Source organism: Neovison vison, chromosome 9 (genome assembly GCF_020171115.1).
Source record: "Neovison vison isolate M4711 chromosome 9, ASM_NN_V1, whole genome shotgun sequence".
Lineage (NCBI taxonomy): Eukaryota > Metazoa > Chordata > Mammalia > Carnivora > Mustelidae > Neogale > Neogale vison.
In genome coordinates, this window is record NC_058099.1 from 36164127 (window position 1) to 36191563 (window position 27437).

The 27437-nt window shown below is 42.3% G+C and overlaps 1 protein-coding gene across 7 annotated transcripts in view; it reads right to left on the reverse strand.

Moving 5' to 3' along the window:
• Positions 1–27437, reverse strand: part of UNC13B (unc-13 homolog B) — a 237987-nt gene that overhangs the window by 21909 nt on the left and 188641 nt on the right. For 2 of the 7 annotated variants that reach the window (XM_044265431.1, XM_044265434.1), the window contains 12 exons: positions 18477–18523; positions 15505–15583; positions 14076–14081; positions 13212–13286; positions 12523–12742; positions 8915–9142; positions 8173–8314; positions 5605–5774; positions 5027–5142; positions 4541–4704; positions 1797–1947; positions 138–206 (listed from right to left, as the gene is read on the reverse strand). In XM_044265431.1, coding sequence (XP_044121366.1) covers positions 138–206; positions 1797–1947; positions 4541–4704; positions 5027–5142; positions 5605–5774; positions 8173–8314; positions 8915–9142; positions 12523–12742; positions 13212–13286; positions 14076–14081; positions 15505–15583; positions 18477–18523 — 1467 coding nt within the window. Of the gene's footprint in view, positions 1–137; positions 207–1796; positions 1948–4540; positions 4705–5026; positions 5143–5604; positions 5775–8172; positions 8315–8914; positions 9143–12522; positions 12743–13211; positions 13287–14075; positions 14082–15504; positions 15584–18476; positions 18524–20952; positions 20976–27437 lie in introns of all 7 variants that reach the window. The other 5 variants (XM_044265430.1, XM_044265429.1, XM_044265433.1 and 2 more) reach the window with 3 other exon arrangements.

Here is a 27437-nt window from a genome sequence, read left to right on the forward strand (position 1 = left end):
TAGCCCTGTATGTAGGTGTGATGACAGGGACCAATTTTCCTTGCCTTTAATCTCTATAGCCAAGATCGGACTATGGTTTCTTTAGACAGAGCTTGATATTATCTGTTATTCCATCTCACAGTCCTGTCTTCACTCACCCTGTAGGTAGAGAGGTCAATCCTCAGTGAGTTGTGCAACTGGTCCAGTAGTTTTACAAATCTCTCTTTCTGAAGGTGGGAAACAAATAACAGGGAAGAGAGAAATAATCTGAGTTCCCTAGACTGTAGCAGAAACAGAACCATCTCTGGGTGAGGAGGAGACATTGGTTTAGGGACACATCCTATCTCATCCCTGCCCATGAGAAGAAAGAACAATGTAACAGAGGACTGGGATAGGTGGCCCCTGTTCCCTCTCTTAGCGGCTCTGTCTCAAACTGGGGAATCTTTTCACACTGGCAAGGGGACAGGAAGTCCCCAGGAGAGAAACTGCTATTTCTATATAAGAGTCAATGGGAGAGGACTCATACATCTCCATTCCTTTGGGACTCTAACTTCTCTTAGTCAAATAAGAGGAAACTCAAAACACATTCTCCAAATTGTTCCTGAGTCTGTGGTCTCCTGACTCACCTTCAGGCAGCTCTTAACAGTTAAATAGCCACTGTCTACCAGTAATGATAAGAGGGAGAAACAGTGATTCATCTGGAAGGTGATCAAGCAGACCTAAGAGCGCTTCTCTTTCAACCATGTTCCACATCATTTTCCTTAGTTTATACTTTTTTAATGTTAAGATGAATAACATGACACTATTTTTATATTATTATTATTATTATTTTTTCACTTAACATATAATGTATTATTTGTTTTAGGAGTACAGGTCCGTGATTCATCAGTATTACATAACACCCACACTCACCACACTATTTTGTTAGTTGATTTTTATAGAAAAGGTATAATTAAATGTGGAATCACATGCCTATAGGCTGTTGGTATAGCACTCCTGGAATTCATATACTGATTATATGACAGATCATTAGGTCTTATGTAAATATATAAAATGGGATGAGATAATGAAACACATATTTGAGTGGCTTAATCAATGATGTTAATTCAACTACAGAAAGACTCCATCAAAATAAGGGAAGGTGGTTACTCCCAAAAAACAGGGCTCAGAGACCCAGTAGATTTGGGAGTATCAGCAGTGTTATTCCTAAAGAGGTAATCTTTGTGGCTGGTCAAAGATATTGCATCTAGTTTACACTGAACTTATGTCAGGTGACATTCTGAATAAAGATTCAACTTCTCAAGTAACTTAAAACCAGGAAAGGGCATATCCTGGATAGGATAAACAGTCCAAACACTAGAAAAGGGAAAGGCTCAGGAATATACTGGTATCTTCACTTAGACATCAGTCTCATATGAGCTTGAATGGGTAAGAGTCAGAGAGAAACAATACAAGGTTAAGAAAAGTCTACTTGTGGACTTGCAGAACTAAGGAACATGATGACTCAACCAAGTTCTTGGCCTAGAGAGGTTCTGCCTGAGCCGAGGTGGTACCTCTGAAACCATAGTGATGCTATTCCACTTTCTCTCATTTATCCATGTCTGAGGAGAGGCCATTAGTAAGTCTATCTATCCATAATGAAATAAGGAGGAGTCTACTAGCATAGTCTACACATCCATAAGGAAACAAGTACATCTATCTAAGTGGCAGCTCTCTGAATTTTAGGCATATAAAATAACTCTATAGTACCTACTGGGAAAAATCAAATTTTATTAACTGATAACAAATGAGTAGATATGTTTTTAAATCACACTCACCCCAAAGTTGGAGGCTGCAAAGCGATCAGATGCAGAAACATTGGTGGAGGCAGTTGTGTGGGCATAATAAGCATTGATGTTGGCCAGTAAGGTGCTCATCACTGCAGGCACACCAGGACACATGTACTTGGATGACAAACATGCGAAGTGCCTGAAAAATAGCATCCTCAGCCTCAAAGACTCTTCAGGGCTTGCAGCAAAAACCAAGTAATTAAAAGAGCTCATTGGTGTGTATGAAGCTTCCAATAATCTTGGCATACAAGATCTTCATAATAGATTCACTCAAATATACATTAATGAACGCCTACCATGTGCCAGGGCCTGTGCTATGTGCTAGAATACAAAGATGTGATAGTCTGGCAGAGAAAGCAAGTGTTAGAAAGTCAATAAGCCAAGGCATGCTAGGCAAAACCTAGAAGTAGAAACACACAAGAAGATCACCTCAATCAGAATGGTTGGGGGCTGGAAGGGATTAGAATAAGACTTCTCAAAGAAGAGTTGATTGAACCAAGACTTAAAGGATTAGTAGAAATTAGTCAAATGGAGAAGTGTGCAGGCAAAGGAAAATTGCATTGCAAAAGACAAATATATATCAGAGAGACTGATTCATTTGGGAAACCTCAGTTATGGCCACTGTTCGGGTATTTGATAGAGGAATACCAAGAAATGAGAGAGGAGAAGCAAACATAAAATAGTTAACAGAACTATTTCATAGATAGATATAGATAAAGATATTTTATATTTTACAGATAAACAGGAGAGTTTATCCTCCATATGGTAAATTTTTTAAAGAAAGATTTTATTTATTTATTTGACAGAGAGAGAGATCACAAGTAGGCAGAAAGGCAGGCAGAGAGAGAGGGGGAAGCAGGGTCTTTGCTGAGCAGAGAGCCCGATGCGGGGCTTGATCCCAGGACCTGAAATCATGACCTGAGCTGAAGGCAGAGGCTTAAGCCATTGAGCCACCCAGGCGCCCCACCATGGTAAATTTTAACATGAAGGCACAATGTGATCAGACTCGTTTTTCAGAAAGCTCTCTTTGATGATAAATTGGAAAAGAAGGCTTGGAGAGAGATGAGACAAGGACAGAAAGAGCAGTCGCCGAGTTAACGACCATCATTCAAAAAAGAAGCAATGAAGCACTAAATGGAACAGAGAAATGGTTAAGAATACTGATTCTACAGCAAGGTTGTGTTTGAATCTCAGCTCCACCATTTACTCAGTGACTTTGGATAAATTTCTTAAGCTTCTCTAAGCCTGTTTTCTTACCTATAAAATGAGAAAGATAATGATACACCCTCACAGTGTTAATATGAGAATTAAATGAGTTAAAATTCATAAAGTGCTTAGACCAGTGCCTAGGATATAGGGAAATGCACAAGGGAGTTGTTATTGTATTCATTATTATTGTGCTATAGTAAAAGTGATGGGTTAAAAACATTTTAAGGAGATACGAATCCAGGTTTGAGTTTGGATGTTGGGAGTTAAAGGGGCAGTAGTAATTATGAAAGAAAAGTTTAGGCTGACTCCTAAATTTGTGTGAACACCTGCCTAGAAAATTGTTCCACTTACTAAAATAGGAAATATAGGAAGATATCATATATTTGGTGGAGATGATGTTGATTTGGAATTTAGCCATACTGAGGAAGCAGCTGACAACGGATCTGAAATTCAGGAAAAGGTGTGATCTGGAAAAAGAAATTGGGAGTCCCTAGACCGTAAGTAGTGGTTAAGGTCATAGGTTTGGATGAGATCATAGAAGAAGAATGAACAGAGTAAGAATTGTAGGGAGGCATTCTCAAAGCTCATTCCTCACCATATTTCTTCACTCCATCTATAACGAACTTCTTGTAATTCCTTGAACAGTCTATGGTCGGCTGCATCTCAACACCCTAGCACATGCCTTACTGGAAAAGCTCCTCTACCTTTCCTGTATTTCAAGACTCAGTTCAAGTGTCAAGTCTTTAATGGCTTCCCTCACATGCCTACCCTAAAATTCTGATGCTCTCATAATACCCTGTTATTACTTCTACCATTTATATTGTAATTGTTTGTTTAATGGTCTTTCTTTGCTACTAGACTCAATTCCCAAAGCACAGAGGTCCCATCTTATTCATCTTTGTGTTCTCAGCACCTAGCACAACATGTGACACCTAAAAGGAACTTGATAAAAGTTTTTAGAATAAATGAAGCACATCCAGGGCAATAGCTACCCTCTGTTTATCTGGGGCTGCTTCCTGAGCACAGCTCTAGTGGCAGTCTTGCTAATATACAAACAAAACCTCTTCTCATAGTAGGCAAAAATTTCCAGCATAGGAGTCTTGGTCAACTCCAGACACAGTGGCTTTCCCTATAAATTAGTGACCTCTCTGATATCCAGGCTAATCTATGAAAGCTTGTCCATCACACACATATACATAAGAACACATGTGGTATCTCCTCAGGCCTGTGATGTTTGGGCAAGTTTGTCCTGGCATATCCTCTTATGTCCTTTGCCCTTCTTATCTCTGAACTGTTGGGGAGACAGATAAATATCTTCTCCCTGAATTCCGGATAAACATACTCCCTTTTTACATCTATTTTCTTTGCCTTGGGGGCAAAGACCCACCTCACCTAAGCTCAGGAAGGAGATCAACAAATCACTGCATACTACCCCACTAAGAACCTGTTCGCCCTCTCTGTGTGCCTTCATTAGCCTCCCCGAGAGTTAGCAGCCACTTCCCAAAGCCCCAGGAGAGCCTCACGTCATGGCCTGATATATGGACTCGATGCCATAGCGCATGGCAAATTCATCCACAATTTCTTGGGCAGTCTCATCAAAGTACACCTTCCATGCATCGTCTCCTCGAGCCTCAGGGATCAGGACTCCTCCACTACCCTGAATGTCTGTGAGGTAATGGAAAAGGTTCTGCAGGAGACAGAGCAAAGAAAAGAGTTACATATGTATTAAAAACAAAACCAAAAACTGGTGGTAAAGTCCAGGAGAATGTGAATAGAGTTCCTAAGAAATTCTGTCTTTCAAGTCATTACTAATTTCTCATGTGGCCCCAGTAGGCTCTCTTACATTAGTGAAAGAAAACTAAAGCTGGGACTATTACTTGGGCTGTCTAGGGTAGCACAGTGAATAAAAAAGAGGGCTCAGATCTTCAATCACCCAGCAATCCCATTTACTGTCAAGGGCCCTTCCCAGCACAGCTTTCTGATACCCCACCTACAAAGGACTGGCTTACCTCATGGAGACACGTATACTGCACATGATATGGTGCTACCTTCTCCTCCCCCTTGATCTCCACACTGATTTGTAGTCGGATAGCCCCTGAGACAGCTGATTTATCTGTCCTTTTCTCTAGGAATAAAAGAAGACGGAGATTGACACCAATGCAACTACAGAGAACACAGACATCCCCCATTCCAGTTTAACCCAAGGAAAGAGGACTGATCCAACCAGTGGTTCACCTAATAGGGTGAACTTACTCCAGCAACCACATCGTCTACAAATACGCCAAATATCCCCCCACAGAAATTCTCTTATGCCATTAAGAGAACCAGGAGCTAAAGCCATTAGAAGTGAGCATGAGGATTAAAGGGCCTTCTGGAATCTGAAGAATGTCCATTCAGAGTGAGTTCCAGCCACTTCCACACTTCTGTCCCCCATCTCTACTCATGATCAGTTCTCTGCAGGTAAGGCAGACTCTGTATAGAGGAATGCTTTAGGGACTATATGGTGGTTTTAGTAGATAGGCTTTTCCCTAGATTTTCCACTCATGCTGTCCCTTCTCAGCAACTTTCTCTGGTCTTGTTTCCTTACCCAAGTTGTACCAGACATCCATCTCGCCGCTCAGTGTCCGAACCTCTATAATGGTTTGGCCAAGGAAATCATCGGATTCTCGCTTCAGCCGCTGCTTTACTCTTGACTTGATGTCATCATCCTCATCCCATACACGTACCTTAATGCGGTCAGAAGAGTTGTGGCACTCACTGTGAGAGAAATAGGCAAAACCTGTTAGGGACCAACCAAGCAGCACCCATTCCTAGTACTTCCAATTTCCTTCCAAAGCTCCATCAACTGTACTTGAGGCCCTGCAAAGGAAGAAAAGGAGTCAGGGAACTGGTACTAAAGTTCCAAGTGAGTCAAACTATCCTAGTCAGCCTGGAAGGCTCTACATACCATTATCCAGTCCTTATTCCTTTAACATAAAGAAGGGTGAGAGGGGAAGAATAATTAGGGACAATTCTGAATTTCTGTGCAGCTATCTGTTATCAACAACATCAACAGGTGGACAAATGTCACAGAGCCCTAGGAAGCAACTGCTACTTCCCAGAGTCAGTAAAGGTGCTAATGTTCATGATATGTCCACCTGGTCATATCTGCTTAGCTTTTCATCCAGCTACCCAACTATGTGTATGTGCTTGCTGAACTTCAATTACAGTTGAACTGTCATTTTTCTCTACAATGTTTCCTTTGGAAAAGGTAGTTTGGCCAGGTACCCTCCCATGTTCTCCTTCCCTCACAGGTGCTTACTGGGTCCTACTGCCTCATACTTGTACTTGATAGAATTTGCTGCTTTTTTCCCTCTGTATTCTCATAGTATCTTTGCACATTTCATTAAAATACTATAGTATAACTGCTGGTCTACTGAAAAATAGACAAATCAACAAAGAGCTTCTCAAAGGCAGGAATTGTCTTACATATTTCATTTTTTAAGATTTTATTTATTTATTAGAAAGACAGAGAGAGAGAACAAGCAGGAGGAGGGATAGGCAGAGAGGGAGAAGCAGACTCCGCACTGAGCAGGGAGCCAGAAATGGGGCTCAATCCCAGGACCCTGGAATCATGACCTGAGCTGAAGGCAGATGCTTAACCAATGAGCCACCCAGGTGCCCCATGTCTTATACATTTTATACACACAATATCATCTACAGTGTTGTGTATAGAATAGGGGCTTAAGAATGTATTTGCTAGGGGCGCCTGGGTGGCTCAGTGGGTTAAGCCGCTGCCTTCGGCTCGGGTCATGATCTCAGGGTCCTGGGATGGAGTCCCGCATCGGGCTCTCTGCTCAGCGGGGAGCCTGCTTCCCTCTCTCTCTCTCTGCCTGCCTCTCCGTCTACTTGCGATTTCTCTCTGTCAAATGAATAAATAAAATCTTTAAAAAAAAAAAAAAGAATGTATTTGCTAATATGATCTCCCTGACATGAGGAAGTTGAGAGGCAAAGTGGGGGGTTTTGGGGGTAGGAAAAGAATAAATGAAACAAGATGGGATCGGGAGGGAGACAAACCGTAAGAGACTCTTAATCTCACAAAACAAACTGGGGGTTGCTGGGGGGAGGGGAGGAGGGAGAGGGTGGTGGGGTTATGGTCACTGGGGAAGGTATGTACTATGGTGAGTACTGAGAAGTGTGCAAACCTGGCGATTCACAGACCTATACCCCTGGGGCTAATAATAATATGTTAATAAAAATTTTTTTAAAAATTTAAAAAAAGAATGTATTTACTAAATGGATAAAAGCAGCAAATTGACTACAGAGTCAGTTCATTTAGAATTAATTTAGAATAAACAGAATTCAAGCAGGAACCACTCAGATTCTCAAAGAAATAGATGCTCCCCCCAGTAACTATTGCCTCTGGACTGGAAGCCAATTGTATTAGGCCCCAATCCCTCACATGAGTTCTCTCAGGAGTCAACAGAAGGTCTCTACGTAACCAGCCTGCTTAGCTAATTCAGACTCTTAAGTCCTGGTCCTTGGCCTTAGGGGTGTGACAAAGCATCCAGATTCTCCAAACATTATTCCATGTCCTAGATTAGAGCTTGCAATTTTTCAACAACCATCCCTTACTATCTTAAGAAATAGTCTATAAGAAAGTGACAATGGGAAAAGGAGTAGGTGTAGGAGCTGAAGCAGGAAAAAAGCAGGGCCTTTTAAGGGAAATGGAAACTTCTCCTGACTCCAGATTTCCATCTTCAAGCCAGAATTACCCAGGTGTAGGGCATGGGCATTCCTTCCTAACTCTCCAGAGAGTCTAATTCTTCCTTGGCAGGATGGCAAGGCTGAGAGGTACACAATAGGGTGGTCAGTCCCTGGTTTTGTCATTGAGCAGTAGGAAAATCTTTCTAACTCTAGAAAAAGCAGTATGGAGTGCCCAGGGTCCCCTTTAATAGCCCTAGTTAAGACAGGGCCTGGATAAGGTAACCCTGCTATAACAGTCCATGAGAGAAACCCAGGAAATAAATGGCTGTTGCCCAACTGAAGCCTGTGAGAAATGAGTTTTCTCCAGTGCCTCTGCCCCATCCTCTTAGGGTCCACCCAAGAATAATAGTATTTAATGCTGCTTCTGAAGCACATACAGTCCCAGGTAAGACAAAGCCCCGTGACTTACAAATGGAACTTCTCTTCCCAAACAGGATTCAGGTTCCCAAAAATAGTCTTGGTACGCTTCTTGGTTTTGCCCACTTGCACAGTCACGTAAGGGTCACTGGATCCTGTCTTGTCCTTGGCTTGTAGGCCCTGGGCACACACCACTGCAACCCAATTACAGAGGAGGAGGCTTTAGAGTTATGCTCCAGAAATCCAAACTCTTCCAGCACCACTCATATGTTCTCCATCTTAGAGCAGTCTCTATCTTCCCCTTGCAAGGGAACGCTAATCTCAATCTTCCCCATCTATGCTTAGTCCTGGGCCACCAGTCTTCCTCTCAAAGGTTGGCCCAAGAATCCCACCTGCTCACCAGAGCCCTAACTCACCACTTACCCCTATATTGATATATACATGGTTCAGCCACACCTGTCTACCTAGTAAAACACTAGTTTAACTATTCCCTGATCTCCTACCTATTCTGTTTCCCCCACCCCTAGCTCTTACAATATGAGACTGTTAACTAAGTATATAACATCAGATTGTTATAAAATCCTTCATTATCATTCCTATCACTTGTAGGTGCTGGACTTGCTCTCCTAGTACCTGATAGCACCATGGTCTAGAAGAGAAAGGCCCTCCCTTCTCCCTCAATTCTATCCTCTTTCTCTCTAGCCCACTGCTCCCTCAAATTCAGGATGCTTCTTCCTCCAGGTTTCTCCCCACAGCCTAGGCCTTCCTATACTCTCAAACTTTTGCGTACTCACCAGTGATGGTAATTTTGGCCGACCATTTGGAGGTGCCATCCAGTACACTCTGCTTCACTGTTTTCATCTGTTGCACATGGGCAACTTTGCTCACAGTAAAGACATCTCGGATAACCTCAAAGATCTCTGGCTTATTCCGCTCTCGGATCTTCATGCGGTCCTTCATGGCCATGATTATATTCTGGGTCCGGTCCTCAGCTCCATGTTTAGAACTCTTTTCTGCAGCCCCTGAAGAATGGCCAGAGACAGAAAGTAAGGTAACCATAGGCCACCCACCAGACCAAGGGTAAAGCTGAGGAATGGAGCCTAGGAGAGATCACTGAGAAGTAGAAGAAGCTTAAGACTGGGATGGCTCTAAGAAAAGCTAATCAATATGGGACCTGCTGAAGTTTAATGCCTGGCTAGTGGAATTTAAGCACCAAAAACTTGATAATTATTATGGGGATTTATTATACTATTCCACTTAGATATATGTTGAAATTTTCATCAAAAAAAGGAAAGAAACAAAAAAGTGTCGCTTAGCCTGAAGTTGGCCTGGTCTTTTTTCTACCCCACATGGTGGTTGAGAGGTACCTTTCAAGTTTAAGGCCAAAATACCACCAATGGGTATCTCAGTTATCAGGGAGGGTAGGTGGGTGCACATGACAACTCCACCAATCTCATCCAACTTCCAAGCCATGATACAGATCTCAGAGTTCTTCACCGCACACACTGGATTCTGCCTCAGGACTCTAATGCCTTTAATCTCAGAAAATACTGTAGTATGATAAGAAGAGTATAGCCTTTAGAATGAGACAAAGTTGGGTTCAAACCCTCACTCCACCACTCCTGTTAAGGACCTATTTAGCCAGAGTGACTCCATCTTGGTTAAAAGCCATTTTGTTGTTTGTGCAGTAAAACTTAAACTGACCCTGCCCCCCTCCCCCTAGAGAAACTTACTTAGAAGCAAGTCTGGGAAACCAGTAAAATATGGTCAGCTAGTTCCTAATAACAGAGCCCAGAATACAAGGCCAGGTTGGCCAGTTCCTGATAACAGAGCCCAGAATACAAGGACGAGTTGGGCCAGGTGGAGACATCCAATCAGTAAGAAACACACATACTTTTCCCCTAACCACCAAAGAATGTAAACCCTGCTGTTTGGGTGCCAACCTTGAGCAACAATTCTGACCGGAGTAATAGGTTAGGTCAAAGAGCTATTATAGGGTAAATTGTAATTCAATTGGCCACCTGCATGTGACCTAACATGACTACAATCTCATTGGCCACCTATGTGTGGCCAGACTTTTGCTCTATAAAAGGTAGTCTGTAAGATGTGGCGGGGTCGCTCTCTTCAGAGGCGGCCCTGACCAGTCAGTCAGTCAATTCTTGAGCCTGTAAGCTGGGGGTGGTCACTCTCTTTGGAGACGGCCCTGGCCGGTCAGTCTAACTTCTAATGCTTGGCATAGAATAGAGCTTTGCATAACTTTAACTTGTTTCGGTCTCATTCCCCATGGCCGATCAGCCTGACTTCTAATACTTGTCATAAAATAAAGCTTTAAATAACTTTCACTTTGTCTCAGTCTCGTTTCGTTTAATAACGGACCTAACAACTCCTAGCTGGGTAAACCAGTTTCTTCTAAGAAAATGGCACTTAACTCTCAGGATTATAAGAAGCTTTATGTTGGCATATATAAAGCATCTGGCCCAGAGCCTGACACCTAGCAGGAACTCAAATAAATGGTCACTTTTTTTTTTTTTAAAGATTTTATTTATTTATTTGACAGAGAGATCACAAGTAGGCAGACAGGCAGGCAGAGAGAGAGAGAGAGGAGGAAGCAGGCTCCCTGCTGAGCAGAGAGCCCGATGCGGGACTCGATCCCAGGACCCTGAGATCATGACCTGTGCCGAAGGCAGCGGCTTAACCCACTGAGCCACCCAGGCGCCCTAAATGGTCACTTTTATTGTTATCAGCATCACTACTACCCCGGCAGAGATGGCGAGGGCCATCTTCACCAGCTCTGACCCCAGACAGCTCATCTCAGAGGCTAGCAGGTTTTCCCTACTACCCTAAGGATTGTGGCAAAACAGACTCCTCTGATGTATTTCACCAAATGGGCTTGTCAGAAAGGCCCTCTTTTACTGGCCCTGCAGAATGGCTCTTACCTCGCTCTATTTTCCAAAGGGCTAGGCCTTTTCTATAAAACCTGGAGCAAAAATTAAGGCCAACATCTGCACCCTAACTCTGGAAAGATGGCAAGTGGATCTTCTGTCACAGGAGGCCCACAGTAGGGCATTTCATTCCACTCTAAGCTTCACAGAAGCCTTAGGCAAAAGATATTTTCTGATAAATGAAAAATGACCTGGGCTGCATCCTAGTCTTTCCATTTAGCTAGCACATCCCATACACTGCCACCTCCTTGAATTGGGACCTCTAGAAGGCCCTTGAGAAAAAGGTTGATACCCTTGCTACAGAGCAGCATTTCAGAAGATTTCCATCAAGCTGCCTATGCAGTCTGTCTGGCTGCTAGTTCTGAGCAATTAAAGCAAGAGTCTGCTGGCACCTGTGCTTGTTGTAACCCTTATAATGGGTTTGGGCAAAGTCATCACCAGCATTCATATTCAGTCTTTTCAAGGCCCCATCTCTTCCACTGACTTTGCTGTAGCCATGCCACAGGCACCAATTTAGGGCTCTTCACAGAAAGACATTTTAAAGGAACAATTCTTTGAGGCCTCTCTCTGGGCACCATTTATGTCACATATCTTTCCTTGGGATAATGAAGTACTTATGAGTCTGAAGGTAATCTTCCTTTCTCCTCCCAGCAATCCTTGAGGCTTTCATTGCTATGGCTTGGCTCTGAGTAACACATGCAAGACATGGAGGGGCAAGAAAATACTCTCTCATATCCCTAACCCCTGCTCCTCTTGAGGTCTAGTCACAGTGGTACAAGTCCTGCAGAAGCAGAGCAAGGAGCAAGAACTTGGAGGGCTACCAACTCCTTTGACAGAAACTTGTTGCTTTTCCTGCTCCTATTCACCCCACTCCATGATGGCACTACAAATCGTATATTTATTCAGGGTCTTGGGAGTTTGGCACACTCTCCTCTGGGACCTCTGCCTGATCCATCTGACACTTCTCTTCCTGGCACTGTCTCTAAAAGCTACATCTATAATCAAGGAAAAAATGCTGCCTTCCCTGGCTCCTAGGGTCTATACTTGGAAGAGGTTCTTCTCTGAGGCATGGAAGCTCACAGAACTCTCTCTCTCATTAGTTTTGGTCCCCAGTGAAACATGCTCTAGTCATTTGAGCAATATGGCCACTGCAGTGTGTATACTACTCAAGCAGATTCTGGGATTATCTGAATCCCAGAAGAGATGCAGTTCTGCCAGAAGGTCACAGAAAGCTCAAAAAATTTTTTCCTAAAGGTGCTTAAGAGAGTACTATAAGACCTGTTATTTGGAAAGGTAGTGCCCCTTGACTCAGGACCCTACTTTCTCTGAAAAAGAAAGAGCTTCACAATCAGGTAAACCAGAGGAATCACAGTCTAGCCATCCTAGCTTTTTGTTGAAAGAGTATTTTGGAGAGGCCCCTGCTGTCCCTGCTCCACACCCCTCACCACAGGGGCACTCACGCTGTAGGCAGTCGGCGTTGAGCAGGTCCTGGCACTTCTCATGGCACTTGACTCCACACTCGCTGCAGCGCATGCCCTGCCGGGCAATGCCCCAAAGCAGACCTTCACACTCATAGCAGTAGGTTGGGGTAGTGGCTGTCCAGACTTCAAAGTTGTGGGGTGTAGTGCACGAGATGGGGTAGATTAAGGCCTGCAGAGTTTTCTTATACACATGGGATTTCTGAAAGACACACCCCAGCACCCCCAAAAAACTTTAGGTCTCTGCTGAGAGATATCAGAACTGAGATCCTTGCAGGGTAATAGAGACGCTGGCAATAAAGGAGATATGATGGCCAAGACTGGAAGAAAGAAGTCCCACTGTGTCATGTGCTCCTGGTCATCTAAGAGAGATCTGACTTGAATGCTATATCTGAACTTTTTCCCAGCATTCAAGCTTCCTAGAGAAACAGAAGGTGCTAGCCCCACCATAAAACCCTGAATTCATTGGTCACGTACTCCAACACGAGACTTGGTCTTACCTCTGTTCTGGTCCCTTGCCTCTTCCAGTGTGGAAAACTCAGACCAAAGCTTTTTATCTGTTTCATTAATGATGTTGTGCCCAACACTCTTGAATGCTCAGTTAGTATGGCTATAAAGATGATAACCAGTTTTTAGGCCTGTGGACTCAAGGAAGCCCATGGGTCACTTACCAGCTCTTCATCCTTGAGAGACGTGCGTGTAGCCATTGCAGAAGTAATCCCTGCCTTCCGGGACTGGACCAATGACTGTGAGAGAAGACCTGCTGTCAGCCTTGGCTATTGCCAAAGGCTGGCAAAATCCTAGGAAGGGAGTTTCAGTGACCAAAGTGACTTAACTACTTTACTTAATACCTTCTCTCTAATTGAACTGCCATTCACAGGAACTACCCATGGGTTCTAGGTAACACGAGTCCCAAGTTAAGATCCAAAGCATAAGGCCCTCGGGACTGTTCTAACAGTATTAGAATGGCACTTCTATTACAGTACCTATCATCCAAAGAGTTTCTCTTTCCTTCCCTATTGGTAGCTTTCCTACCCCTCATTTATAGGAAGGCAAAGGAAAATGACAAGTTTAGAATTACTATAGGAAATAGTCATTAAGAACAGAATACACTATGTCAGAGTCATATTTAAGAACCATCACTGCAAATGATGCCATGCTATCCTTTATCCCTGAGTACCACCTCACACCCACACAATCCCAGGCAGGTGGCTATAGAGGCCAGCAGTCCAAATGAGCAGGACACTTGGGAAGTGAAAGGGCAATGTAACATCAGTCAGTCAAGGCAGGGATTAAGCCTGAGAGCTGGGACTGCTCTGCTAGCCACGCTGTCATGTAGAGGAACCTAATGTATCTACCAAGCCCAGGCTTTAGGAACAGCCCCTGAAGAGGCTCATGGTTTCCCTAAGGCAATGGCCATTGGGCAGACAGGAGGTACAGTATCAGCCTAAGCAGGGGAAAGAGTTGGGAGGGGCTGAGGTGGTTTGCGATACGGATCTTTACGAAGGATGGAAAGGGGTTGTGGAGTCACTCACCATAGCCTGTGCAGAGGACAGCAGAAAAAGGAACAACATGATGTTAAAGCCACCCCCAAGAGCACGAAAACACTTGCAGAAGCAACTGAGAGATTCTTCCATGTAGTCTAATCAACGTGGGGAACAACATCCTAACCCCTTCTTCCTCTATCCACTAGAAATTATCTTCAATGCACCCAGGTGTCCAGGGCCTAGAGCTTCTGCTCTAAGAAAGAGTCATGCCAGAAAGTGAAATATAGGCAAGGTTAAAAGATGAGGATGGGAGCGGGAAATGACTAAGACACTGTTATTCAATTAATTAAGTAAAGAGGAGCTGATGTGCAAGAGAGATGGGGGTAGGAAGAGGTGGAGAAAAAGTAGGAAGACAAGAAAAAGGAGATGGAAGCTAATGAAAGTAGTAAAGTAGAGATGACCTTAGAACCTATCCTCATCCAACCAGCTTGATGGTAAGTGAAGACGTACATTATAAAGAAAAAAAAATAGAAAGGAGAGATACACATGCAGTAGGGGAAAAAAAAAAGAGAGAAAAATGGCAGAGGATAATTCCATTCAGTTAACTAGGGACAGAGAAACTGGGGGGTGGAGTTGGGGGAAGAGCGGGGAATGAAGGAGAAATGGGAAAAGGAGTGGATAGAAAAACAAAATAGACTGAATGGGGGAGGGGGAAGAAAACAGGAACAGAAGATAGTAATAAGAAAAAGGGTTCAAGTCTTACTGAACTTCTGGATTTAGAGCTCTAGGATTCTGGAAATGCCTGGGCCCCACTCTACCCACACAACCCACTAGTCTATGGAAAATTCTAAGATGATCCTGCCTCAGGAAGCATGACCCAAAGTGGGACCTTCCAGTTATTCTGGAGGTCCTGAGATCAGCTTTAACTCCCAAGCTTGTTTCAATTCAATTCCACAATTTTTTTTTAATCATTATATCTCAGTGCCAGACACTGACACTGAGTTAAATACTAGGAACACAGAAATACTCCAGAAAAATCTATCTTAGGAGAAGACTGTCACTTGATCTCTAAGGAGTAGCATCAGTCATGCTCATTATACACTAAACTAAATGATCTCAGTGCTAGGCAGTTCTGTTCACTTCTATTCTATTCTATAGAGGCAGCTTCCATTTCATATCATCAAAGAAGGTTGTAGAAAAACCTAGAGGAACAAGATACCTAGAAGACAACTTTGGAGCCCAAGCTATAGTTCCAGGTCGGAGTTTTAGCTAATGAAGAACCTGGGACTCTAATGAGGGAGTAAGGTAGAACAGGTCCAACTAAAGTCTCATCACTAAATCTCAGTAAAACTTTAGATGGATACATCTTCAGTCCAATATCTGACACTAAATGGACCATAACCAGTCCTAATAACATGTTAAGGCCCATTGCGGGATATCCCAAGCCTATAGCCTAAGTCTGCAAAGAGTCACTCACCAAATCACTGACAAGCGGCAGTGGCTTCTTTCTGCGTAGATCTGGCATGCTGTCAATGCCATAGAGCCCTCCAGCTGGCCTGAGGAGAGAAGAAAATATGTCAGGACCTCTAGTCCTGCCTTATTACTGGCAGATTCAGTGTTCTATTCTCCTTGCTCACTCTCTCTCCAGAGGAAAATTTCTACCATGTGTCCGAGAGGGGTAAGGAAGACACAAAGCAAGAGAAATAAAGTCACAGAATGACGATCAATGGAATTTGCTCCGAGGGTGCCCTTCTGAGTCACCTTCTATAGTTCTGGCCAAAAATTGAGAGCTCTTTTATACCATTACAGCACTTCACGAAACCTCTGTTTATTTGAAGGCCCTTGGTACTCCATAATGCAAGAGGGAACTGGTAGTTAAGAGGGCTGCTCCCCACACTCAGGCCAGTGGTAGTTAAGAGGGCTGCTCCCCTAAGATCAGGGCTCCCTGGGCTATGCTAGAACAGAGCCCATAGGAATGGCTCTACAGAAGAGCTGCTGCATTAGTAAGCAAGACTGCTAATGACATGCAGGAGATAACCTTCCCCATCCTGAGTAAAAGAGTCACCAGTTCTGTCCACCCAAGCCTCCTGAAGAAAAAGGGTCTCCACAGAGAGAGGAGCCTGCATAACCAAGTGGAAGCAGGGAAGGTGGGATAGAAGACTTCCAAAAGGCCACTTAGAGGGGAAAAGAGACCATTCAAGAAGGAAACAACAGAATGACTCTGAAAGTCTGGCCTAGCCCTATGAATACTTAACACGGAATAGGAAAAAAAAAAAAAAGAATTACAGCTGGAGCAACTGGAGATTTCTAAAACTTCTATACCTTTTCTAGTGTTAATTTTGTTGTTCTTTGCCATTTCTTCCAAAACTACATACAATAAAAATAAAGAGAATGTCCTAGAACACCACTCTCACAATGTGATAACCTGGATTTTATCCCCAACTCTAATTCACTACATGTCCTCCACCAAAATTACTTCCTCTCTTTGGGTCTTGATGCCAATTCTTTTTTTTTTTTCTTTTTTTTTTTCCTTTTTTTTTTTAGTTAACATATAATGTATTATTTGCCTCAGGGGTACAGGTCTGTGAATCATCAGGCTTAACACATTTCACAGCACTCACCATAGCACATACTCTCCCCAGTGTCCATAACCCAGCCACCTTATCCCTACCTGATCATCCCCAGCAACCCTCAATTTGTTTCATGAGATTAAGAGTCTCTTATGGTTTGTCTCCCTCCTGATCCCATCTTGTTTCCTTGATTCCAATTCTATAAAAGGAATGAACTACAAAATATCTCTGACATTTTGGAAGCTGTCATTCTGAGCCTCAGTGAAAAGAACTCATGTACTTAACCTTAATGAAAACAAGGAGACAGGGAAGGTGGTAAGATAGTTGGGTGGTGTATCATAACCGGTCTGAAAAGGGATTTTCAGAAGAATAAATAGGTACTGCCAGCTAGCTATATAGGCAAAGAATGAAGCCATGAATTAGGTCAAGGCCAAGAGCTGCAACAGGTAACCTGGTCTGTTGATTCTTAATAAACTAGCTTCCCAAACACAGGAAATGAACTTTGCTTTCAATTAGACTACCAGACCTAAGGAAGTTCTAAACCTGTGACAGCTTCTAAGGACTAAGCTGAAGGAAAGAAAAGACAACAACTGGGAGGCATTTAGAACATTACTGTACAGCCCCATTTAAAAATAGCTTTAAAAATTAAAAATAAAAATAGCTCAGATATGTTTGTCACGTACGTATTTTCCAACCATTAGAAGGAAAAAGCTAACGTCCTGAAGAAGGGTTGTAGAAAAAGCACCTGGTACCACCAGTTTGTGGTTAATTCTAAAAACTACAGTATATACCACTTACGCTTTTTATAACATAAATGGGCTTCAGACAACAGAAAAAAGGATAGTTCATTCAAATAACCAACTCTTGATTTAAAAAGGACAAATCACAAGGAAAAGGAGCATGTGAACACATAGTAGAAAACTTTATGATCTGCTCTTATTTCTTCCATGGTCATGATGAAGAGAAGGCATCCACTGGGAACTCTCCTGTCAGAAGGCCTTTACGGAACAAGGAGAAAAGGAAGATCCTGAGAAATAATGGGTAGGAAGAGGTTGGGGGGGCGGGTAAACTCTTTCCTCTCTTAAGAACAGTCAGGAACAGGCAGCAGTTGAGCAGCTTAAAATGACTCTCTGCTGTAGTCACATGGGCCTGAGACTCCCAAACAAGAAGCACAGACAGAACACACTGAGCTCATAAGGGTTGCTACTTATGTCTTGACCAGAGTGGAATGGAATAAGTAGGTGACTCACAACAGCTGAAGTCAGGACAGAACCCGGAGATTAATCTAATCAACCATGCTTATAAACAATGCAATAAAAAAGAACTGTGTCGGGCACCTGGGTGGCTCAGTGGGTTGGGCCACTGCCTTCGGCTCAGGTCATGATCTCAGGGTCCTGGGATCGAGTCCCGCATCGTGCTCCCTGCTCAGCAGGGAGCCTGCTTCCCTCTCTCTCTCTCTCTGCCTGCCTCTCTGTCTACTGTGATCTCTCTGTCAAATAAATAAATAAAATCTTTAAAAAAAAAAAAAAAGAACTGTGTCAAAGGTAGATATTTTTCTAGTTTCCTCTTTCTTCTACCTAAAGGGTATATAATTACTAAGATGCAAAGAATCGGAAATTCTAGAGGCAAGGATAGAGAAGCCCCAAAGCTCCTTTCCCTGCTCCAGGGGAACCACTCTATAAAGCTCTCTCTTCTGTCTCTGAGGGATCAGTCTGCAGAGTTCTCTCCTCTCCCCAGAAAACCAACCAATCTGTATAGCAGAGCCTCTTCTTCCCCAGGATCCAACTGAGGAAGCTTTTTCTACTACTTCCCAGGGGAAAAGCTGGAAGTTGAGTGAAAGCCTGTAAAATCCAAGGAAGCCTTATAGGGAATCACTTACCCTTCTGGGAGCCACTGAGGCAAAGAGGAGTGACCATCATCCGGAATCTTTAAAAAGAGATAGGAAAAAAGTTAGATCCTAGAAAAGATGGTAGACAGTCATCTTTCTTTGGTCAGGCAGTGAGCAGTAAAGTAGGAAACTCAGAGAAGTGTAGGTTACATACAATCTGTGGTGACACAGCCAGACTGATGTCTAAACCAGTGCCCTGATCAGACAGAACAACAAGCAGGTTGTTGAAATGAGCACTATTTTGTCTCTCTTCTCCCCAGTGAATAAGAAGGATATAAAGTCAAGCTCACTGAGATCTCAAAGCTAAGGTTCACTGGGAGTATGAGAGGTGTCAGAACTTCCATCCCCCTCACACAATCCACTGGTATATATAACAGTAAGCCAAGGCCAAAAAAAAAAGTCCATTTGGGGCTTCCAGGCCTCACCTCACTCACTTAAGCAAAAGGACAACTTCATATAGAATCTTCTTCTAGTTATATTCCTAAGTTCCCTTGGCCGTCACAGAGTGGTGACTTGGTCTTTCTAGATTTCCATTTCATCTTGTGATTTGACTTGGCTTAGGTTCCTTGAAGTCCTAACTCAAAAACATTCTACATTTGATAAGCTCTCTCTCTATATATAACAAGAGAACCCAGGGTAGATTTGATATTTAGATTCTATCTTCTGGTGGACATTATGAGCTCTATAATGAGAAATTGAAAACTGAGGTACCAAACAATTCAAAGAAGAAACAGTTTGCAAATAGTTTTTAAAGGGTTCTCCATAAGCAAACGAACAAACAAACCTACAGAAAAAAATCCTTTAAGCAGTGTACAGAGCAAAGTTCCAAAGCTTTGTAACTTTCAGAGCTCTCCAGAGAGCCAATGGTAAAGGCTGTTTAGGCTCAAAAAACCTAGTGCTAGCAGGTCTGGGGCTTCCTGCCCCTTCCTTCTTCCCTTCCACCCCCCAAAACTTTCCTGACTCCTGATACCTAAGCTCCAGCTATCCTGGAACAAAAGGGCTCCAAAGCAGGGAAGGCAGAAGTTTAACTTTGTACGGGGGCGGGGGGGGGGTAAAGTTTTGGGATGGCCACAGATAGGAGAAGTTACAGATAAAATTAGGCAAGACAAAGTAGAAAAGGGAGAGTTAGGACAGCCGTGGCACAGGGTGATATAAAAGTGGGTAAGAATTACCCTGGGTCAGCAGCAGGCTCAAGATGAACCCTTCTCTGATTGTCTGTATTCTAAGAAAGCCTATCTGCCTGTTGCCTATAGCCCTTCATGAACCTATTTCACCTTATCTGGCTCTTGCCCTGGTTCTGTGGGTGGGATAATACTGGCAAAAGGAGAACCAAGCCCAAAAGGAAACCAGAAGTGGTTGATATACCTCTCCTAAGGTTGCTTCTGAGGGGTAGCTCTATCCCTAAATCCCCAAATAGTCCCAAATCCCTAAATCCCCAAATCCAAAATAGTCCACTGTACTGAGCAGATTTTTATTTCCTGCCTAGAATTAGATGTTTGCCAGAAACCACAGACTTTAAGGAAACCAAGTCACAAAAGATCTCTGGGAATCAGGTTCAACGAGCTCAGATCATACACATTTCCTATGCTTAGAGGAGGTAAAGGGTCTGCTAAAGTCTGCAGACAAAGCATAGAGCATGCACACAGAGGGACTGAAGGAGGACTGAAAGTAAGAGGAGATCCAAATAAAGTACCTACAGCAGGTATATTCATAGACACAACTTATGCCTGAAGGAAACACACGGTGATCACGGATCCTGCACATAGGGTGATAAAACATGTGCACACACCCATTTGAAGGATTCATTGTTCACCAGGGCTGGAATCATAGGCAACAGCAAACCCTCACTGTCTTCAAGAACCAGTGCTTACGGGCACAAAGCATTAGTTATACTGTGCATTCACGTGGCATGAGGGAACCACATCACAGGTCTATAGAACCTTGTGCTCACAGAGAAACCAAGAAACCTTTTCAGAAGCACAAAGCACATTCACACTTAGGACCCCAGGCAAGAGGCACAAAATGCCCACAGCAACTCCTGCTCCCAAATACAAAGTGTATGCATGCTGGGCTCAGCCAGGGCTTACAGCATATGCCAACCTGCAGCAACAAGCAAAAAAATGGACAAACACTGTGCAAAGTAGAAGAGGGGGGCAATCAGTGTTTGGGGTAGTCAAACTGAGTACAAGTATAAGCACACACATGCTACATTGAATGTGCACCATGCTGGCACACACATTCTCACACTGTGCTCCAGGGATGTCTGCACACGAGAACGGAGCATGCTTACAAACTGCTTTCAAAAAATACAAGACTATCTGCAGGAGCCAGAGGTCAGGGGCACAGATCATACATGTGTGTGCAGGCACGCACACATACACACATGTGCACACACATGCACACCGTGCTCAGGAAAGAAGGGTTGAAAATAGACAACAGAAAGGACCCAAGGGGCCAGAGGCACAACCTGAACGGCTCCTCGCTTTCCTTCTGCAAGGAGAGAAAGAGCAGGAAAAAAGAGCAGAAAGGTTAGTAGATTAAGTCCCATAGCATGGAACCCCAAGAAAATGCCAGCTAAATCTCAAGGGACATGGAGGAAAGAAAAAGGTCCCCTGAACAACTGCCCAGTTGTAATTTCCAGAATCCCTACGTACTGTATTGGCTGGCCCCTCCTTTTAGTTTAGAACAGTCCCTGTCTGGCTATTCATACTAAAGGACAAAGTCTACCTAGGGATTTCAGTCACCCACTTCCCCTTCCCAAGCTGGCTTGCATGCAATGTCTGGGAAACCAGGGCCACAGGCTTTGTTACCAAGGGCCACTCCGACAGGCTATCTGAACTGGGTAAGCACAAAATGAGTTACTTCCTCAGAAGCTATATGTACTCTCACCCTGGATCTGGGGTAAGTCCTCAAGCCCCAAAGTCCTGGTAATTGAACCATTTCCCATTTTACCATGCAGGCTTGGCCATGCATTTGCCCAGCAAACCCTGGCCTGTTTTCCCAAAGCCTAAGTTAAGTTAGGACAGGTTAAGGTCTGAATTTAAGGCTAGGACCAGGATGCTTAAAGGCTATAGCTGGAAGCATCACCTGGCCCCTGCCCTAATAGAAGTCACCAAGATCTAGATGATAAAACCATGATAGCAACCCCAGGCCTGAATATCTATTAAATCCAGAACAATACTCCAAAGGAAATGGATGCTTCCAGAAGGACCTTGGCAAGCCACAGTAGAGAAAGATAAAGTCCAGAGATTACTCCTTCTACTCATCAGGCTACATTACCTATTAGGAGACATATGGATAGCTCCATAGGTTTCCTTCTCTAAGGCAAGTTCATACACCTGGACTGATCAGCTCCCCTTCACTTTCTTTTCCCTCCCTTTTAAAGACCCACTGATATTACATAACAAGTAAAAGGGAGAATCATAGAAACTAATTCATAAGTTTCCAATTTTTCAGTTATTTCTAATGGCCTAACAGGTCACCTGACTTGACAGAAAAGTGAACTCAGGAATAGGAATCCTCCAAAACAGTGCAGCTACAGAAATGTGGGTAAGATGCAAACAACACTTGCTGGAATGGGGCCATATCTCTTTTACATCTACTTCCACCTCCCCTACTGTACTCTGCTCTCTTTGAAAAAGAAAATAAGGCAAGGAACACTTCAACTGACCTGTGATTCAAATTGGAAAGGTTTCTCTCTATCTCCACTATCTTAAAAATACACTCTATACATCATGTCAAAGTTAAGTTGTGTCTTTCTATTCTTCCCAGAGTTCCCCATAATGCATAAAAATCTGCTGACAAGGCTGTCCGTATATATATAATTTTACTTTTGTAGCCCGAGGGCTTAGCACATTTCCTAGCATTTGTATATAGCAAAAGGAACCTAAACTTTCAGGACTTAGAAAACAATAGCTTCTAAGAACATGTGTTTTGCCCATCACCAGAGAAAACACAGGTCTCTTAGCTAACAGTCTGTACCATTTTTCAGACCCCAAGGAACTGCTGTACTAGCTCTTCAACTTGTCCCACCCACTGGACAAACATAAGAAAACCTTTTTTCTTGTTAAGAGTCAAAGTTTTTTGTGCGTCCTAACTTTCTAAAATGCCTTAACATTTTTCCACTCAGATTTAGTTTTCAGTTTAAGTGCAATGTATCTGTAGAACACCCACTCTGCCAAGAAAAAAAAAAATCCCTGACCCCTAAAAATAATTGCACTCTTGTGGAGAATACATTTTATAAGGAAGAGACATACTTCTTCATTATTAAAACAATCATAACCTCATTGTACTTAGGAGTCAAAAGACTTGAGGTACTCAAACTTATTTGAGCCTGCATTTCCTTATCCGTAAAAAGCAGATAAGACTGCTACATCCCAGGGTTATAGTGAGGATTCATTTCTTCAACAAGTACTTATTGAGAACCTACTGCACACTAGGCACTGTTCTCAGTGCTGGTGATGAAGCAAAGGGAATGAAACAAGCTCCCTGATCTTGAGAAGCTTCTATTCTAGAGGAAGAGCTGATGACTGATCATGACAAAGGTGATGATAGTAGCTAACACTATAATGTATCTGTCATTTTATTTGAATAAGCTCATTTATTTCTCCCAACAACTCTACTGGGTAAATACTATTATTATCTCCATTTTTTTGTTGATTAAACTAAAGATCATCAGGGAGGTTAAGAAAGTTGCCTGAAGTCACAGCAAGGGGCAAAGCCAAAATTCACAACAGGGCATTTGGTTCCATGACCTAGATCTATATACATACCGTATCTCTTATGACAGAGACTCTGCTTCAAAATTCAGGTAAGGTGGGGAAGATAAAGCCCCCTATGGTGACATTACAGTACTATTTTTTATTTATTAAAAGATTTTATTTACTTAAATATTTTATTTATTCAAGAGAGAGGGAGAGTGAGCATGAGTAGGAGGAGGGGCAGAGGGAAAGGAAGAAACAGACGCCCATCTGAGCAGGGAGCCTGACACAGGGCTTGATCTCAGGACCATGAGGTCATGACCTGAGCTGAATGCAGATGCTTAACCAAGCCACCCAGGTACCCCACTATTAAAATTTTATAAAGGTTATCAGGGAGGCCTCATCGATAATGTGACATCTAAGCAGAGACCTGAAGGAAAAGAGTCAAGAAGTTATTTGGATTCTAGAAAAGACATATTCTAGTCAGAACCAGAGCAAGTACAAAGCCTGAGGTAAGATACATTGCACTTAAACTGAAAACTAAATCTGAGTGAAAAAAATGTTAAGGCATTTTAGGAAGTTAGCAAGCACAAAAAGTTTGACTCTTAACAAGAAAAAATGTTTTCTTATGTTTGTCCAGCGTCTGGTGTTCATGGAAGATGTCTGGGCCAGAGATATAAACCTGGGAATCCTTATGAAACTCATGATATTGAAATAGGTTACTTAGCCCTATAAAAAGAAGAATAAAAAGCCTGAATAAAAAAGAAGAATAAAAAGCCCTATAAAAAGCCCAAATAAAAAGAAGAAATCGGGACTGAATCCTGGGATGCTACAGGTTGGGAAGATGAGGAGGGACCAGCAAAGATGGCTAAGAAGGAGACACCTGGGTGGTTCAGTTAGCTAAGTGTCTGCCTTCAACTCAGGTCATGGTCTCAGGGTCCTGGGATAGAGTCCCACATCTGACTCCTTGCTCAACTGGGAGCCCACTTCTCCCTCTGCTTGCAGCTCCCCCTGCTTGTGTGCTCTCTCTCTTTCTTTCTCACAAATAAATAAAATCTTAAAAAAAAAAAAGGTGGCTAAAAAGGAATGGTCAATAGTACTGGGGTAGAACAAATACAGAGAGGTGGTCTAGAAGACAAGTGAAGAAAGTGTTTCAAAAAGCAGGAACTGAGGCATAAGTATAGACTGCAAGAGTCTTTTTTTAACAAATGGTGGTGGAACAACCATATGCATAGGAATGAAGTTACAGCCCCATCTCACACCATATACAAAAACTAACTCAATAGGGATCGTAGACCTAAAAGAGCTAAAACTAAAAAACATTTAAGAAAAAACATAGGAGTAAATTTTTGTGATCTTGGGTTCAACAATGGTTTCTTACCTGTGAAACTAAAAACACAATCTACACAAGAAAAACAGATAAATTGAATTTCACCAAAATCTAAAATTTTGCACTCTATTTCATACCCATTATAATGGCTATTACAAAAAAAAAAAAGGGAGAGAGAAGTAACAACTTTTGGCAAGGATGTAGAAAAATTAGAACATTTGTGCACTGTTGGTAGGAATGCAAAATGGTGCAGCCACTGTAGAAAACAATATGGCAATTCTACTTTAGCAGAATTCTAATATCCAAAGGAAATGAAAGCAAGGATTCAAAAAAGATATTTATATACCGATGTTCATACCAGCATTATTCACAATAGCCAAAAGGGGGAAGAAACCCAAGTATCCACCTACAAATGAGTGGATAAACAAAGTGTGGTATATATACATACAAAGGAGTACCATTCAGCCTTAAAAAGGAAATCCTGACACATGCTACAACATGGATGAAATGTGAGAACCATTATAAACATTACGCCAAGTAAAACAGGCCAGTCACAAAACAACAAATATTGTGTGATTCCACTTATATGAGGTACGTAGAGCAATCACACTAACAAGAGACAGAAAGTAGAATGTGGTTGCCAGAGGCTGGGGGGAGGGCGAATGGGGTTAGTTTAATGGGTAGAGAGTTTCAGTTGTGGAACATGAAGAAGTTCTGGATATTAGATAATGGTGATGGCTGCACAACAATGTGAACAGACTTAAAATGGTTAAAATGATAAATTTTATATTATGTATGATTTATGGCAATAAAAATTTTTTAATAAAACATGTATGCTTCAAAAAAAAACACCATCAAGAAAGTGAAATGACAACACAAAGATTGGAGGGGAATATTTACAAATCATATATGTGATAAGAGGCACATGTCCAGAATATATAAAGAACTTTAATAACTCAACAACAAAAAGACAACTCAATTTGAGTAGCCATTTCTCCAAAGAAAATACAAAAATGGCCAATACACACATGAAAAGATGCTTAACATCATTAGCCACTAGGGAAATGCAAATCAAACCACAATAAGAAACCATTCACACCCACTGGGATGGGTATAATAAAAAATACAGACACTAATAAGTGTTAGCAAGAATGTGGAGAAATAAGGACTTCCATGCCTTACTGGCTGGAATGTAAAATGGTGCAACCACATTGGGAAACAGTCTGGAAATCCCTCAAAAATGTTAAACTTAGAGTTAACCATATTACCCAGCAATTCCACTTCTAATACATACCCAAGAGAACTGTAACCATACGTCTGCACAAAAACTTTTACACAAATGTTAACAGCAACATTCATAATAGCCAGAAATTAGTAAACAACAACAAACCACATGCCCATCAAATAATGAATAGATAAACAAAACATGGCATATCCATATGATGGAATATCATCCCACGACAAAAGGAAATGAAGTATTGATACATGTTACAACATGGCTGACTCTTAAAAACATGCTAAGTGGAAGAAGCCAGTCATAAAAGGCCACATATCATATGAATCCATTTATATGCAACATCCAGAACAGGAAAATCCAAAGCAACAGAAAGTAGATTAGTGGTTGCTAGAGGCTTGAAGCAAAGGGGATTACTTAACAGTTAAGGGGTCTCTTTTTGGGGTGATAGAAATGTTCTGGAGTTTGATGGTTGCATAATTCTATGAATCTACTAAAAAACACTCAATTGTATACTTTTTAAGGGATTTTAAAGGTGAACTTTGTTGTTAGTAAATTATAACTCAATAAAGCTGTTATAATAAAAGAAGGATGTAATCAATTATGTCAAGTTGTTGATTAAGAGGAGGACTAAAAATGGAACAGGAGTTTGACAACATGGTGGTCATCCAATGGCCTTGGCAAAAGCAATTTTGCTAGAGTCGTAGAAATAAAAGAATTGAATTTTCATACAACGCATGTAACAGTACTTAAAACAGTGCTATGCACCCCCCGAAACAGAAGAAAAAGGATAAAAAATAAGAACTCAAATTAGTGGTAAGCTACTAGTAAGCTTAGGCCCTGAGGCCTCAAGCAGAGCAGTGAAGAAAGCTGATTTCTTAAATGTTTCATTGTAGTAGTAGCCACTGTTGCTAATACTGAAATATACTGATAAAAGCTTAGGGTGGCGCTGTTGTGGGTGAAAGGCTAACCCTATGTGCTTACCTTGCTCTATTCTTCCTACCCTATGGAATGCTGTTGGGAGTCAGGCCTAGACCCAGCACCCTTCTACCACTCCTTCTGCAGCCCACAGACCAGACTTGATCTTGGCTAGGGCCCAGAACTCTGGTTTGCTTTCTTACTGGTGCTTCAGAAAACCTACTTTGTCTCATTATCACTGCTGCTGCCATTACCTGCTTACCACAGGTACAAGTTCCTGCACTGCCCACCAGGATATCAGCTTAGAAAGGGAATTTTGCAAACTGAAGAGCCAGACCAAGTGTGCTGAGTACTCATCCTAACATCAACTGCCACCAATGCTTAAGAAGCTGGTAAGGAAGTACTGCTTTGATATTTGTTGTTTCCATTGTTGCTGTGATGTAGTAACTTCTAAATGCCCAGGGAGAAGGAAAAAGGGATGCAAAATTAAGAGGAGAAAGAACTCTCTTACAGCTGAGGAATTATAGAAAGCTTCCTGGAAGAGGTGATATTTTGGTTGTATATTGAAGAACTGAGTAAATTCTGCTAGGCTGATTTGATGAACACAGCACCGTAGGCTAAAGAAAGAATGTATATGTGAATATGCTGAGAAAAGACAGTACAGGTGAATTTGTGACAGCAAAGTTTCCTTTTGGGAGGAGTATAGTGGGACAACTGGAGGTAAGCCTGCAAATGGAAACTAGGGACCAAATGTACTGGTTCTGAATGTC